The sequence below is a fragment of the Periplaneta americana genome, chromosome 5 (genome assembly GCF_040183065.1).
Source record: "Periplaneta americana isolate PAMFEO1 chromosome 5, P.americana_PAMFEO1_priV1, whole genome shotgun sequence".
In the NCBI taxonomy this organism is placed as follows: Eukaryota; Metazoa; Arthropoda; class Insecta; order Blattodea; family Blattidae; genus Periplaneta; species Periplaneta americana.
In genome coordinates this window covers 131241341-131257732 of record NC_091121.1, presented here as the reverse complement: position 1 = coordinate 131257732, position 16392 = coordinate 131241341, and the positions used below count along the sequence as shown (strand labels likewise).

Below are 16392 nucleotides of genomic sequence, written 5' to 3'. Positions count from 1 at the left end.
TATGATCTGCCAGGAAATTGCCTCTGTTTCTTAATTGGAACTTAAACAAGTGATGGAGAACATGTTAAACAGGTGCCAAAAATGTATATAAGGATGGCAGACAGTTTCTTGGTTAAACTGGGTGAATACATAACATATTATCAGCGTCAATTTAGCATGCCTTGCCCAGTGTACCTTTGCTATGCGTATGAAAGTTGTCATGTAGGTGGACTATTTTGGACTGAGAACACCAATGCATCTGTATTTCTGAGTTGTGGACTGATGCAACATTTAACTGGTGCATTTTTTCTCATCACGAAAGTTTCATGTGATTCTACATCTTTAAGTAAGAAATGGTTAATTGGTATACAATGTTGAGCAGTTGACAGTAATGTCATTCGTTCTCTTGTACACCAATATTTAGCAGGAAGACTGAAAAATTTAGTAAAGTGAAGTTGATGACATTGATCAGTAGTATCTTCTGATTCTCTGTGAAAGTGAGAAAGGAAATATATTCCACCAGCACCAGTACCTCCATGATTTAGTAAACGGGATCCATTTGTAAAAATATGCAGCCACTCACTGACAAGATCATTTCAATTCATTGTTTGTAATGACAATCATTTAAAAATGTATGGGAAGTATCAGATTTCTTAACATCTTCTGTTAAAGTTAAATAATATTCAATATCAAATAATTATAAGAATTGTGTTTTATTAGCCAAGGTTCCTTTAATTGAGGAAATTGTAATTTCTATTTCATCTCTTGAATCAGAGTTAGAAAGCTGTGTACAAGCCACCGACATATCTCAGGTGGTAGCATGTTTGCCTGCTGATGTGGAGTTGCACTCAGACATGGGTTCGATTCCCACTTGAGCTGATTATTTGGTTGATTTTTTACGAGGTTTTCCTCAACTGTAAGGCAAATGTCAGGTAATCTATGGTGAATTCTCAGCCTCCTCTCGTCAGATACCATTTTGCTATAATCAATTCCATCAATGCTAAATAACACAGTAGTTGATACAGCATCGTTGAATAACCAAGTAAAATAAAATAAGTATTGTGTACAAAAGACGTTTTTTGGGTAATCTTTTTATTTTGTATGTTAATTATAAATTGTATGCTTTCCGGCCATCTTTTCTTTATTCATCTTTTGCAGCCTATAAAGTTCTTAAAGTATTCTCTTTTGTTACTATTAATTTATTTTTTAAATCGAACACATAATTTTCTCCAGCTTTGGACATTGTTTTATCTGCCTTAAATCTAGCCAGATCTCTTTCTTTCCCATCTTTTCAAGTAGTGTATTCCAAAAGGGTTTGTAATTTGTAATTATTCCTCTTGTTACATACACTAGACTCTCATACTGTATTACTTATATACGTGTACACACTCTGACCATATGTAGAACATTTTAGTTTCGATTTAGAAGTGCAAGTGGAGTGGTTGGCGTAGTCTATAATATAATGACATTTTTAAGTACTCTCGTTAATCCGGTATCCTTCTTTGCAAGGAATGGCTGGATTAGCAAGAGTGTATTGTATATTTTGGCTGTGTTTAAAGCTGATTCGAAAAATTATAATTAAGGAATGGTCATAATAGCTTTATTCCTAATCTTTATCTAAATTAGATTATTTTTTGTTCAGTTATTGCTCATAATACATGCAATGAATACACAACTATTACATTCTTAAAACTAACACACAGATATATGATTTTTCGTTAATTTAATATTGACTTTCACTTAAAAACACTTGTTTGTTTTTTAACATGTATGATTATATTTGATTCAATTTGTTGCAGTTAATGCTAGACTTAGGGGTGATTCGACAGGCCAGTGTTGGTACATTTCACTTACTTCCCCTAGCTGAGCGTTCCCTGCAGAAGTTGATTACTATTGTTGATGTTGAGATGGAGAAGATTGGTGCCCAGAAATTGCTGCTCCCCCTTCTTACACCTGGAGAATTGTGGAAGACTACAGGTAAAAGGGGAGTCAGTGTTAGGAAAGGGCCAGGATATTCGTGTTTCATTAATTTTATAAATCCTGTTACTTATGTTTCAAATAATTATGTTGGCTGCAGACAGTTATTTAGTCACAAAATTACTGTGCTAGCAAAGAGAATTAACTTCTCTTTACATATACCAAATTAACGTAGATTTAAAAAAAGAAAGTAATTTTATTTATTCATTATAGACATCAGCTCAAAGAATTTGAATGACCACAAGGGTCCTGAATACAATAAACATGTACAATACAATGTGATTTGATACATTAAAGAAAAAAGAAAGTTAATTGTTGAAGGCAAATATAAGTGGATTAATTGAAATAGAGATGATGATGTAATATTTGAAGAGAATTTTTGATAATATTTATAAGGATAGGCATTACATAATCAAAAGGAATGTGAAGTTCCTTAACATAATTCCATGTGAATTTTGTAATAGAACCTCTACTGCCAAACAGCAAACCAATGACAGGCCATTGTTTAAGAGAGACGTTGTACTTTTGAGAAAGATAAGGCAGACAAGGTTCATATATAGACTTCTTCTCAATATCAACTTCGGTGGCCTGATTTAGGTTCCTTTCAATTCACATCTCCTGTTTATTAAAAACTAGCTGTACCCGTGCGCTCCACTGCACTTATTAGAAATAAATATAAAGTAGGATTACATAATTAAAATAGAACATTGGGTCCAGGAAACATTCGTGTTTGATAGAAGAATAAATCGTTTAATATGCTACTTAATTTAAATTGTATTTAAATAATTAAATTCTATCATTTTGACTCATTTGGTGCAAATATAATTCGTTTAACATTTTTCTAAATTAGTCTTGAATGCATCCTTTAATAAATCACTCCAAATTAATAGAGTTGATTGTGTACGAAGATCATTAAGTTAAGCTTACTGTGCATCTTTTGTTGTTTTTTTTTTTTTTTTGTTTTTTTTTTTTTTTTTTTTGTTAACTTTATTTTATTCACGCCTTAACATCTGTGGTCATGTCGCATGTTTAGAATGTGTGGGTATATCAGCAGGCCGTTTTTACTCTTGTTGAGTTCCTGTTTCTATTCCGTGTTGTAGATGGCTTGTGTTCATGTAACTGATTATAGACTTTGATTAATGTTTTTGGTAATGGTAATTGAGGCGGTGATGAATAATGGCATGTATATCTTTCCAATCCGGGATTTACCTTTATGACTACGGGAAATCATGAAAAACCTCAGTCAGATTGGACAGCCACGGGGTTTGAACACAGGACCCCCGAATGCGTGTCTCAAATGCTACCGCCTGAGCCAACTCGCTTGGTTGTATATCATTGTTTATGCAAATAAAAAAATGAGATACCCTACATAAATATTATTTTAAGAAACGCAGGAAACGAATATGGGTAAATTATAAGCGCAGGAACGCCATTTCGTGATACCTTTTAAAATAACTCAAGTCCGGTGATCTCTATGGTAAAATCAGTGTATAAAATTAGAGTATTTTATGTGGACCAAATGAAGTTGCAATAATCAAGTTATACAATATTTCGACAGAATATCAAGTTTTCTGTGCGTACAGACTTCTTTTCATCTTACCTCAGTCCTCATTTGTAGCATCTAAAGAAACTACAAATTTCAAATAGTGAAGGTTAATTAGCTTCTGAGATTACTTCATACAAACACACAAAATATTCTCTGTTTATTAATATTGATAAACGTCAAGGCCACCTTAAATAGACGGAGCCATTTGTTTTGATTTCATTGTAGCCATCGTCGTCGTTCCTGCAATAACTATGTCACATATCGATTTTCAGATTTTTCCTCTATTAAATAACTTAAATAGTGATGCAGCAAATAATACAATCTACTATATATAACTTAATTACATTTCTTTCTTTCGAAAATGTAAGAATTCACGATCTCCTACTACTGTCATAGAATGAATAAATTTGTTTTTCTTCCTACTAAAAAATTTAATATTTTGCACATAGAAGTTACGGAACGACACTATAATCTGAGGCGGTGGTGGAAATGTATTGTATTGTTATTTTAAAACTCTTGTACATCCTTAAATATCAGTCCTATCAAAATTTTGCCTGGGATAAAACTTATCGGAAATCATTTTTAAAGAAACTTTTGTTATGTAACATTTTTCACAAAAATCAATAATAAGCGAGATATTTCGGTTTATTTAATTCAGGCCCCCCTTATAACTCCCCTTTTAAATAAAGTATTTTGAATGCTATATAGCCTAAAATTTAGTTACAACGAACTTAATTTATATTCGAATTTTCATCGAAATCCATTCAGCCATTATTGCGTGAAAAGATAACAAACATCCAGACAGACAGACAGACAGACAGACAGACTTAAATATCAGTCCTATCAAAATTTTGCCTGGAATAAAACTTATCGGAAATAATTTTTAAAGAAACTTTTGTTATGTAACATTTTTCACAAAAATCAATAATAAGCGAGATATTTCGGTTTATTTAATTCAGGCCCCCTTATAACCCTCCTTTTGAATAAAGTATTTTGAATGCCATATAGCCTGAAATCTAAGTTACAACGAACGTAATTTATGTTCCAATTTTCATCGAAATCCGTTCAGCCATTATCGCGTGAAAAGGTAACAAACATCTAGCCAGACAGACATACAAACAAAAATTTCAAAAAAGCGATTTTCTGTTTCAGGAGGATTAATTATAGATGTTAACACCAATTATTTTTGGAAAAGCGAAAATTACCAGAAAAATTTTGCTTACAGATTTATTATTAGTATAGATAAGTTATTTTAACATACTCTTTATGTAGGCAATACAAAGTAAGTTACCAGTATTTCAACTTTATTCTGGTCTGCTTGGAAAAACTTGCTGTTATACATAGAATGAATCTTCTATATACAATTGAACGTAATAATGCAGGAATGAGATGGTATGAGCTCCCAATCATGGTAGAAGAGCTCGACCTTGATCACGAGCGCATAGCGCATCCACTACATAGCATCATAACGTAGACATCAGAGATGTACATGCACATGCAGTGAGTAAAGGCAGTAATTATTACAATAACTTGCGTTACTAAATTTCTGGCTATGTAATAGGGCTAATTACTCTGTTATTTAATATACATGTACATATATAAACAAATCGCAAAGGGAAGGGTTTTTTAGGAACAAATAGAGAAATAGGAAAAGTTAATTGTATGTAAACCACTTTCTTTTAAAAGCAATTATTTATTATGTAAATACTTCACTTCATTGGCTAGGAGAAACTAATAGGGTCTACCTGCTCGACGTGTGTGATCTCTAAGTACTTTTGGGTACTTGTTGAAAAAATAATAATAACAATATTGACTGAAATAGAGTATATTGATTGTGTGATTGTAAAATGTAGTCCTTACTCTCCAGTCGTGATTATGTAATTAGTTTTCTTAGAGTGATTTGTGAGATGCACGTAACACAAAAAAACAAATTGATTAAATTAAGATATTGAGAGCCATCATAATTTTTGGGGTCAATCATTTAAGGGGATATGTATGACTTTTAAAACTTCCACAATTTTCGGCCAAAATTTGTGAAATTTAAACTATAAAAAAAGATCTATAATAATATCATCTGTACAAAATTTGGTGCAGTTAGGTCTAATAGTTTTGAAATTATATTTTTAAGTATATTTTATATTGATGTTACTAAAAAAAGCTCCTTGCATCAAAGTTTTCAAAATGTTTAGTCCATATTTGCTCAAAATCTTGAAAATAGTTATTGGAATAAAAGTGAATTAGCTTTTTGAGCTTAGTAATAGCATAAGTTGAAGTGCAATCAAAGATAAAATATTATTTCTAAATTAAAGAAACACGTAGTCTAATAAAAGTAAATATCCAGAAACAAGCAACAAATAAAACATCAACAATACATTTAAAATAAAGAAATAAAAGGAATCTAGATACAATCTACTGACCCAAATGTAAATTAATTTACCTTCGATGTCAATTCCGAAATCAATTTATTTCTCTCTTCTCCTGAATAATGCCTATATTTTTTTTTTATGTTGTTGAGCCTCATAATGCCGTTTTAGGTATGTTACTTTTTTTTGCAAATGATATTTTTTTTACACAACAAACACTGGACTTCATCACCATGTTCGAAGCATAAATATTGTATCTTCCACTCTCCCTTGAAAGCTTTAAGCGCTTCCATTCTGTCATGATGCACTGTGTTCTATCTGTACATCCTTTAGCAATGTTTACAGGTAAAAGAGCTCTGCGCATGCGCAGCGGGCATAAAAGAGCTCTCACTTGAAATTATTAGTCACCATTGCAAGACTGTAATAATGCATACTTTTTCATATGTTGTACCAGTTTCCTAACAATTCAGTTCCTGTGTCATGTTGCAAATTATATTTCTGTTGATTGTTTATTCTCTATCAACATACAGTTTTATAACTAGACCGAGGATTTGTATGCACTAAACATTGCCAAAATATACATGCAACTGTGCATTAAAAACCTTAGAAATATGCATCAAAAACTTAAAGATAAACTACGGGATGCTTTGTATGTATGTATGGATGTATGTGGTAAACACTACAATTGGGTATACACCCGGTGGCAGTGAATTATAATATACAATAATAATATTACAATAAATATTAATAAAAATTACAATAATAATTGCAGGAATAAAATAAAAATAAAATAAACTTAAACCTAATTGTAACTATAATTAAATAGATGCAATAAACCAAGGACTATATATGAAAACTATGCTATAATGCCTACAATAAGCAAAAGTAAACCTAACTTATAAGTACTTCTATTAAACCCAACTATTATTAACTTAAGTAATTACATATCATCCTAATTAATTACATATCAACTTAATTACTTATCTTAATTAATTACATATCAACTTAATTAATTACATGACACAACTTAGATAATTACACTGCACCTACAATTACATTTTCAGTCTAATCTTCTCAACGTTTCCTTAAATGTAATGGTTTTGAGAGGACCACCCTGAAAGATTGCCGCAGGTAAGCTGTTCCTTTCTACTAGTGTGCAGTTAACAAAGGAAAATTTTGCCACTCTTAATGAGAGATTCAAGATAACTTCTAACTATACATTTACTTTAAAAAATTCTGCTAACAAATATCAAATAATTTCATTTGTGATAATGCAACTGCAATGAACTACATGAGTTTTTCCAGGTTTCTTTTGTGAAGTTAATACAAACCTGTATGCTGTAATGAACGTTCATCATCACAGGATGTAACTGGGGTAAACTTAAAAAGAGGAACCTTTTTAAAATTTCCAATACTTATTCCTGAGTTGATCTGCCCCCGGTCAACACAGATGTCACTTTCTGCAAATGACTTAGAGCACTATTTTCTAGCACACTGTGATGAATTTTTTAGAGAATTCCTATATGCTCGTTTCAGCCTCTTTTCTGCATCTTTAACTACCGCCACAGACTCAAAAGAGAGGTGGACTCCTGGTCTCCAGTTTTTCAATGACCTAGGCAGGAATGAGTAGTGTGTGACTAGGAATTCCAGGGTCTCCAGCAGACCAAGTGAACCAGCACCCTGTCCTCTTTAGGTATTCACTGAAACTTGAGAGTCAGCTATCCATAGTCGTCCATTTCTGAACTATCAATAAGCTGTTTCTTTTCTTCTTCTTGGGGGGTGGCTCTAACCAAGCACATAAACAGTGAAGCATTTTGAAATGTTTGGGCAACCCCATGAGTCCCGAATTTCTTTAACATGATTGTGACACAATCATCCCTCTGTTTTCAAGGAACTTATTAAAGTTTCATAGGAAAAATGTATGAAAATGGCAAAATAGGGAATTATATACAATATTAAATCAAAATATGCTTTTCTCACCAAAACTGTTGAAATATGCATAATATGAAAAATAAAATTGGTCTTATTCGATTATTCTTCATTTGAAATGTAAAGATATATGAGTACTTAAATATGATGTATCAATAAAAACGTGCATTTTTATTCAAATCATTGGTCTATTTATAACTATTCTGAGTGCAGTACTTAATGGCATATGAATTTTATTTTTATTTTAGTAGGTTATTTTACGACGCTTTATCACCATCTTAGGTTATTTAGCGTCTGAATGAGATGAAGGTGATAATGCCAGTGAAATGAGTCCTGGGTCCAGCACCGAAAGTTATCCAGCATTTGCTCTTATTGGGTTGAGGGAAAACCCCGGACAAAACCTCAACCAAATAACTTGCCCCGACCGGGAATCGAACCCGGGCTCCTTGGTTTCGCGGCCAGATGCGCTAACCATTACTCCACAGGTGTGGACTGGCATATGAGTGACAGCCAATAACCGCATTGAACAGTGTTGCCAAACCTAGTAGGCATGTACTGGTGGGAATTCTGTATATCAGAATACATTGAAAATTATGCACAAATGAAAATCTTACCTTGTTAGTGTTAATTACTGATGTACTTTAAAACAACAAAATGGCAAGCGGTTCAGGAGTTCCTCTTCATCACCTTCATCCATTAATCTGTTCAGTCGGCAATTTCTCCTGTAATTTTGTAATAACTTTATGGTCTATTTCATTAGCTACCCTGACCAATTCATATTGTTTCTGTTGATTTTTAAATGGCACAACCAATTCAAGTAACTAAGGAATGGTGTCTGTTGGATTGTAATGATTAATGAATATTGTTTTTTTTTGCTTAACCATTCTATTTTCTGCTGCTTCATGTTTGTATTTTGAATTTTATTTACAATGATGGAATGATAGCGGGCATTATTAATAATTATTGCAGAATTCTGTTCTAAAGAACATAGTAATCTGTGTCACCCTGGGTGGCAGAGTTGGTATAGCACTGGCCTTCTGTGCCCGAGGTTGTGGGTTCGATCCCAGCCCAGGTCGATGGCATTTAAGTGTGCTTAAATGCGACAGGCTCATGTCACTAGATTTAGTGGCATGTGAAAGAACTCCTGCGGGACAAAATTCCAGCACACCGGCAACGCTGATGTAACCTCTGCAGTTGCGAGCATCGTTAAATAAACCATAATTTTTTTTTTTTTTTTTTTTTTTTTAAGTAATCTGTATTGGGATTTTGACGACAAAAACCAAAAGTAGAAGTGGCAATGAAAGTAAGGTTTCCTGCATTGAGTGCAGAAAATATTTTCTGCTTTCACTTTCTGCACACTTTCTAATAAATGCATCTATACAAGAACATTTTTATAATAATAATAATAATAATAATAATAATAATAATAATAATAACAACAACAACAACAACAACAACAACAATAATAATAATAATAATAATCCATGTATTAGTCCTTGAAAAACTGTTACAGTCTGAACGAAGTACTGGTGACTTTAATAATAATAATAATAATAATAATAATAATAATAATAATAATAATAATGATCCATGTATTGTATGTGTGTATTTATTCACACTGAAAATGGGTATGTACCTGGTGGCAGTGGTAACTAATTACACTCAATAATGACAATTAATAATAAACACAACTAATAAAAACATTAATTAATAATAATGATAAATAATAATAATAATAATAATAATAATAATAATAATAATAATAATATTAGTCCTTGAAAAACTGTTACAGTCTGAACGAAATACTGGTGACTTTAATAATAATAATAATAATAATAATAATAATAATAATAATAATAATAATAATCTTATGTATACCCATTCCTGTATCATTATTGCTATTAAATCCGGCAACACTGAGTTCATAGTACCAACTCTCTCCCTTCCTCGCTTGCTCCTCCCTAGGCCAGCCAGCATTCATGTTGTAACTCAGGTTTTCAGTTTTTACTTCTTAATATGTGTGTCCAGCTATAAGCTGATTGCACTATTTCTACTGTAAATCAAATAATGTAATTTTCCAGAGCTGTGACTTTGTGAGAATTGCATGTAACGAGTGGTTTTTCATTAGGGTTTCAGTTCGATTTGTCAACTTATAGGCTGAAGGAGATGTGGCAACTGATTCTGCATGTATTCACTTAAGCAGTTGTTAGACATATTCTGTTAAATTATTTTATCAAACGTGTGTTTTTATGATGTCAGCAAAACGTAAGCATGTGATTGTAACCATCAGACAAAAATTTGAAGCTGTGAGATCAGTGGGCGTGATATTACACAATGTTGGAACAAATTATGGAGTTGGTATCCCAGCTGCCTCAGATTGGGTAAGATTATCATCAAAACTTATAGAGCATTCTTCTAAAATATCAAACTACAGAACTATGAAAGAAGCTCAGAAAAAATTGGTGAAACTGCTGTAGTTCTTTGGTTTACCCAACAACATGTTAAAGGGATATCATTATCCAAATCTGTAATATTCAAGAAAAGACTAAATTATTAGCAGAGATGTTAGAAGAAGGTAGAAAAGATTTTAATACTAGGTCTGGCTGGTTTGATAGATTTAAAAATTTTTATGGCATTCATCAGCTACATCTAAGTGGAGGGAGTGTTTGCTTTACAGTAAGGTTCATACTTTTGTTTTACACTGTTATATGTATTAATGCTGTTGTGTCTTCCTTTCACAACCAAAAATTGTACCTACAGTTGTGCTCAAACCTTCTGACGTTTTGCAAGGGCCAGTAACATGCGAGTGTGACGTCACAAGTACACTTTCTGTCTCTGTCTTTCAGCGGCAGTAGTTTTAAAACTGTGAAGCGCGACCCTTTACCTGAGATTGGTTTGATAGGGGAATGCAGAAGGCTTCTTCATAATAATAACAATAATAATAATAATAATAATAATAAATGTAAATATAATCATCAGATTGCATCGAATGAGATTAAAAGTCACAAAATATAGGAAAATTAGTTGAGTCAGACGTAAATTATCATACTCGCTGAGTTTATATCAGGTTTTGTAATAGTTTTACTTTTATTAGGATTAATAAAGTTGTCGAATAACACAAAGATGCAGTGTGATAAAATAAATTGAATGATAGGCTTAATTTGAAATAGTAATTTTCTGTACAAATGAATTGACATGGCCCTAAATAGCATTATGTCCATGCTGTCAAAGCATATTCTTGCAAAAAAAGCGATTATTATATCCCTGCACATTTCATATATAACACCTTTATAAAATACCCTGTTTGTTGTGCTCAAGTCCAGCATAATATGCTATTTTTGTGGAATATTTTTTATGTAATTTTCAGCAATGTACTGTAACAGCAATGAAGTATTTTGGCCATTGAATGGAAATTTTTGCTGGTCAGTTTGTTGTCTTTTAGTGTATTGAAATGTCTGTGAGTGTGATTACAATGAGTGTTATATGAAAAGCGCTTTCTGTGTGAGAAAAATTGGAAATCTTATGAAAGTACAATGAAAACAGTACTCTTAATCAGAAACAACTCTCTGATTCATTAGAAATCCTATCATCGACATTAAGGATGATAAAAAAATCGCGACTCAATCACTACAGTGCGATGTCAGGAGAATGTAAATGCAGGAAAGCGAAGTGTGGTAAACATGAGGACTTTGAGAACACACACACACACTGCAAACAACTATAAATGACTTTTTTCAAAAGAATTAAGTACAGCAGACTGCATATTGTAAATGTATTTGACATACAGTACAGTAATTACATATTGGAATAATACTGTATTACCTTTCATGAATCATGTATTTCAATAAAAAAAATGCTAATAGATACTGTATATAAGTCAAAATTAGTATAAAATTAGTATACCCTCCTAATTTGTGATCCCGGTTCATACGTGGTTTACACACAGTCCCTTGAACAACATCTTATTGGGGTTTTACTGCATTAACCCACAAAATTGGAACCACTGGAGGTAGAAATGTGATTTTTGTTTCTGTTTGTTCAGAAAACATTAAACATTCATCATATGAAGGGCTCAGAAAAAAGGTGGTGCAAGTGACATTTCTAAAACTTTTGGGAAAATGTGAATGTATTATAATATGAAATTAAATAATCAGAACGCACATATTCTAACTCTAAATGGCATTACTTTTGCCACAAATACATTTATAAGGATTGTACAAAATCTTAACATGTAAAATTGAAATTAAGTCTGAGTAATATACTAATATGATTAATAATATGCTTAAAAGTGAAGTGTGAGTAATTAGAAAAAAAATGGTACAAGTACACTAGTTGTGAAAATAATGTGACATTAAGTCTGAGCAATATTAATATGATTAATAGTAGGTATACATAAAACTAAAATGTGAATAATTAGGACAAAAATAGTATATTATGTGCACTAGTTGTGAAAATATTGTTTCATGTGTACACTCCAACAGTGAATGGTGCGATGGCATTAAAATGGTTGGAAATGTTGCTGCAGTACGTGCTGTGCTGGGAAGATCTCAGGACAGCCGTTGTAGTTATTGCCACAACGAGGTTGAAACTCTTGCACACGTCCTGGGATCCTGTCCACATGGCGAAAGTCTGCAAAATGCTAGACACCATCAAGTACAATCAATTATAGCCACTGCCCTTAAAGATGCCGATTACAACACCTTTGAAGAAGTACATGGTCTCTCCATCACTGGCAGTACACGGCGCATAGATATAATAGCTTTCAAGGAATCTACAAGATCTGGATTCATAATTGATCCCACTGTGCATTTCAAAACGAATGAGGAACAGCCAGCAGAAGTGGATAAGGAAAAAAAAATTATCTACAATCCTACCATTCCATATTACCTCCAAAAGTACCAGCTAGAAGAGCTTGAAGTAATCGGACTTCTGGTTGGAGCAAGAGGTACCGCTACTCTCTTCATGAAAGATGTGTTTAAGAGGCTTGGAATACCTACATCTATTATTCCAATTGTAACTTCAGCTGCATTGAAAGGATCAATTGCTCTCCTGAAGCATCACATATATTCGAAATGAAACCAAGTTCATTAGCATTCTTTACTTTTTTGTAACACTTGCCTCTCTAAAATGTATTTGCAGCTATGTACTTGTAGGAGTTTCATTGTCAAAACAAAATTAATGGTTTACTGAACTTGTAAACATTTATATGGTTAAGTACTCTTTGTCCCTTGTGGCAGCTCACGAATAGTGAGAAGATTTCTAAATTAATTAGGGTATTTCAAAAGTCAGTTCAAACATTAAACCACTACAAATATTATAATATTTGAGATAGGGAAAAAACAAAAACATCACAGTGTTGGGCGAACAACGGAGTTTACAAAACATTGGGAAGATGTCCTTTGTTCTCTTGTTCAACGTACAGCATTCTGTCTGTGACATCATCCACAGCATTTTGCAGATGTCTTAGAATGTTGGCAATTTCTTGCGAGATGGCATATTTCAGTTGCAGTAAGCATGTTGGATATGTCAGGAAAATTCGTTCTTTAAGGTAAGCCCACAACTGAAATCTGGAGATCGCGGAGGCCACGTTGTTGTAAAGTGCCTACTGATGACTTTGGTCGGAAAACGAACCTCAATTATGCGTGTTAACTCCACCATTATTTTTTTAGTAGGTAATTTTACGACGCTTTATCAAATCTTAGGCTATTTAGCGTCTGAATGAGATGAAGGTGATTATGCCAGTGAAATGAGGCCGGAGTCCAGCACCGAAAGTTACATAGCGTTTGGTCATATTGGGTTGAGGGAAAACCCCGGAAAAACCTCAACCAGGTAACTTGCCCTGACTGGCTGGGAATCGAACCCGGGCCACCTGGTTTCCTGGCCAGACGCGCTAACCGTTACTCCACAGGTGTGGACAATAATGGAATAATAATAAACGGGGAGTGCTATTACAGAATGTTACAGAACTTCGTCATCCCTAGACTGAGGAATCATGATATGGAAAACATAATCTTCGTGCAAGATGGCGCTCCACCCCACATCTTTATCCCTGCAAAACAATTAATTACGCAGATGTTTGGCAATCGTGTCATCAGTAGGCACTTTCCAACAATGTGGCCTCCGCGATCTCCAGATTTCAATCCGGCCGACTTTTGTTTGTGGGGTTACCTTAAAGAGCGAGTTTTCCTGACACATCCAACAATCCTACTGCAACTGAAAGATGCCATCTCGCAAGAAATTGCCAATATTCCAAGACATTATCTGCAAAATGCTGTGCATGATGTCACAGACAGAATGCTGTATGTTGAACAAGAGAACGGCGGACATCTTGTAAACCCCATTGTTTGCCCAACACTGTGATGTTTTTGTTTTTTCCCTGTCTCAAATATTATAATATTTATAGCGGTTTAATGTTTGAACTGACTTTTGAAGTAACCTATATTTCTGTTGCTTTTCAAAATTCCATAGTACGCTGTCCGAGTCACACCTTTGTACTATGTTAATCATTACAACATATTAGTCATTATGTGTTTCAAACACACTGCTGCACGAGTCAGATTCAGTGTTCCTTGACAGTGTCACATACGCTCTTTCTCCTAGATCCATTTCCCTGTTCTTTACCCCTACCATTACCTGTTACTTTTACTGATTCACCATCATGTTTAAGGGAGGTATGAAATCTATGACATACAGCAGAAACGAGAGGTAACAGTTCCTGGAATTTAATGATTGGTGGCCTTCCTATCAAGTTTCTTTGGAAGTCTATCTGCAGAAATTCGAAATCAGCATTGAAAGTAACTAATGATTTCTGTTTCTCGAAGCGCAGCCAATGAATTGAAGACCACTTGAGCTGATGCCCTGATGCATCCCTGCATGTAGAAGGACATACATATCAACAATGGAATTCATTGCATCACTTGAAATGAAATCATTCTGTTTCATGTTTATTACTCTGAAGCCAGTTTCGCTATCAGTTGCCATCGTAAACCTTCCATTTGAAATATCAGGTGTTTTTAGGATTTGCCATTAGGTTCAACATGTTAAACTGGATCACTCACTTCCTTTCCCAGCGTTTCTGTGCTACAAAATACAATGACAATACTTCCAAATTCCGATAAATAAAAATGGGCCTCCCACAAGGTGCAGTACTGAGTACGACCTTGTTTAACTTCTACATCAACGATCTCCCCCCGGCTGTTTCAAGCGCATAAATAAAGACCTCTTTTTGCAGACGACATGGTTATGTGGACATCTTCCCCACAAATAGTCACATCCAAAACTTCAATGGAAAAGGCTCTGATCCTATTAGAAAAGTGAACTGACAACAATTTGATGGCCATAAATACTGATAAAACAACATTTCAAATATTTAGCTTGAAGAAAAAAATCCCAAAACTAAATCTACAGTTCAAGAAAACAAACCTGAGACAAACATATGAAACGAAATATTTAGAGACAATTTTTGATTCAAAATTATCTTGGAGAAATCATATTGAAGCAGTAGTAAACAAATCAACAAAAAGACTTCCAATTTTAAAGAGATTAGCTGGAGCAAAGTGGGGTAGTAATCGGCAGACTTTGAACATCACATACAAAACATTCATCAAGCCAATACTTCTTTACAATGTGGAGTATTAATTACAGCAAATAATTTCAACCTGAATCGATTAGAAGTATGCCAAAATCAGGCCCTGCGACTAATAACTGGTGCAGCAAAATCAACCCCAATCACGGCAATGCAAGCCCTAACCCAGAACCCTCCAATATATCTCACTCTAGAGGAGCAGGCACTAATACATCATGAAAAAATGCTATAGTTAACAACAACAAAATGGGAAAAAAAGACTGTTACAACCAACCAAGTTGAAAACATAAACAAGTTTCCTGTCCAAAGTCATGGAAATAAAAACAGAATTGAATCTCCCTAAATCTAAAGAAAACATTTTAAACAGAGAAAACCCTCTAACCTTCGAACCAATTAACATTCAACTAGATTTAGAAGAACCAGTTACAAAATCTGAAACTTCCAAACCTGTACTAAAAGTGCTAGCATTTTGAACAATAGCAACCATTGAACAATAGATACCCACCAGAAGAATGGTTACATATCTACACAGATGGATCTACTATCGATAACAACTCAGGATCAGGAACTATGTGTGCGTTATTCTCATTTTACCAACCAGCAGGATATCATACAACAAATTTTGATGCAGAAATAATGGCTATTCATATCTCACTCCAACACCTACTGTACAGAATAGATAAATTTCAAAATGCTGTCATTCTCTCTGATCCTAAAGCAGCATTATATGCAATAAATTCATATAAAATGATGTCAATCCAAATTAAAGAATGTCTCAAAATGATCCAACAACTTCAAAAACTACAGAAAAGAATTCAATTGCAATGGATACCTGCACATTGTGGAATTGCTGGAAATGAAACTGCTAACTTTCTTGCCAAAAAAGGATCCAATTTAATTCAGAATACAAGTACAAGCCTACCTTTTACATCCATCAAAAGACTAATTAAAAATAAATATAAAGTCAAGCAAAACCAAGCACTACAGTATGTACCAAAGCCAAAGATAAAAAA

General features: G+C 33.6%; 1 protein-coding gene across 7 annotated transcripts in view; it reads left to right on the top strand.

The window, feature by feature from the left end:
* ProRS-m (prolyl-tRNA synthetase 2-like protein, mitochondrial) overlaps positions 1–16392 on the top strand; it is a 70752-nt gene that overhangs the window by 15334 nt on the left and 39026 nt on the right. For all 7 annotated transcript variants that reach the window (XM_069826632.1, XM_069826633.1, XM_069826634.1 and 4 more), the window contains one exon: positions 1779–1956. In XM_069826632.1, the coding sequence (XP_069682733.1) occupies positions 1779–1956 (178 nt within the window). The remainder of the gene's footprint in view (positions 1–1778; positions 1957–16392) is intronic.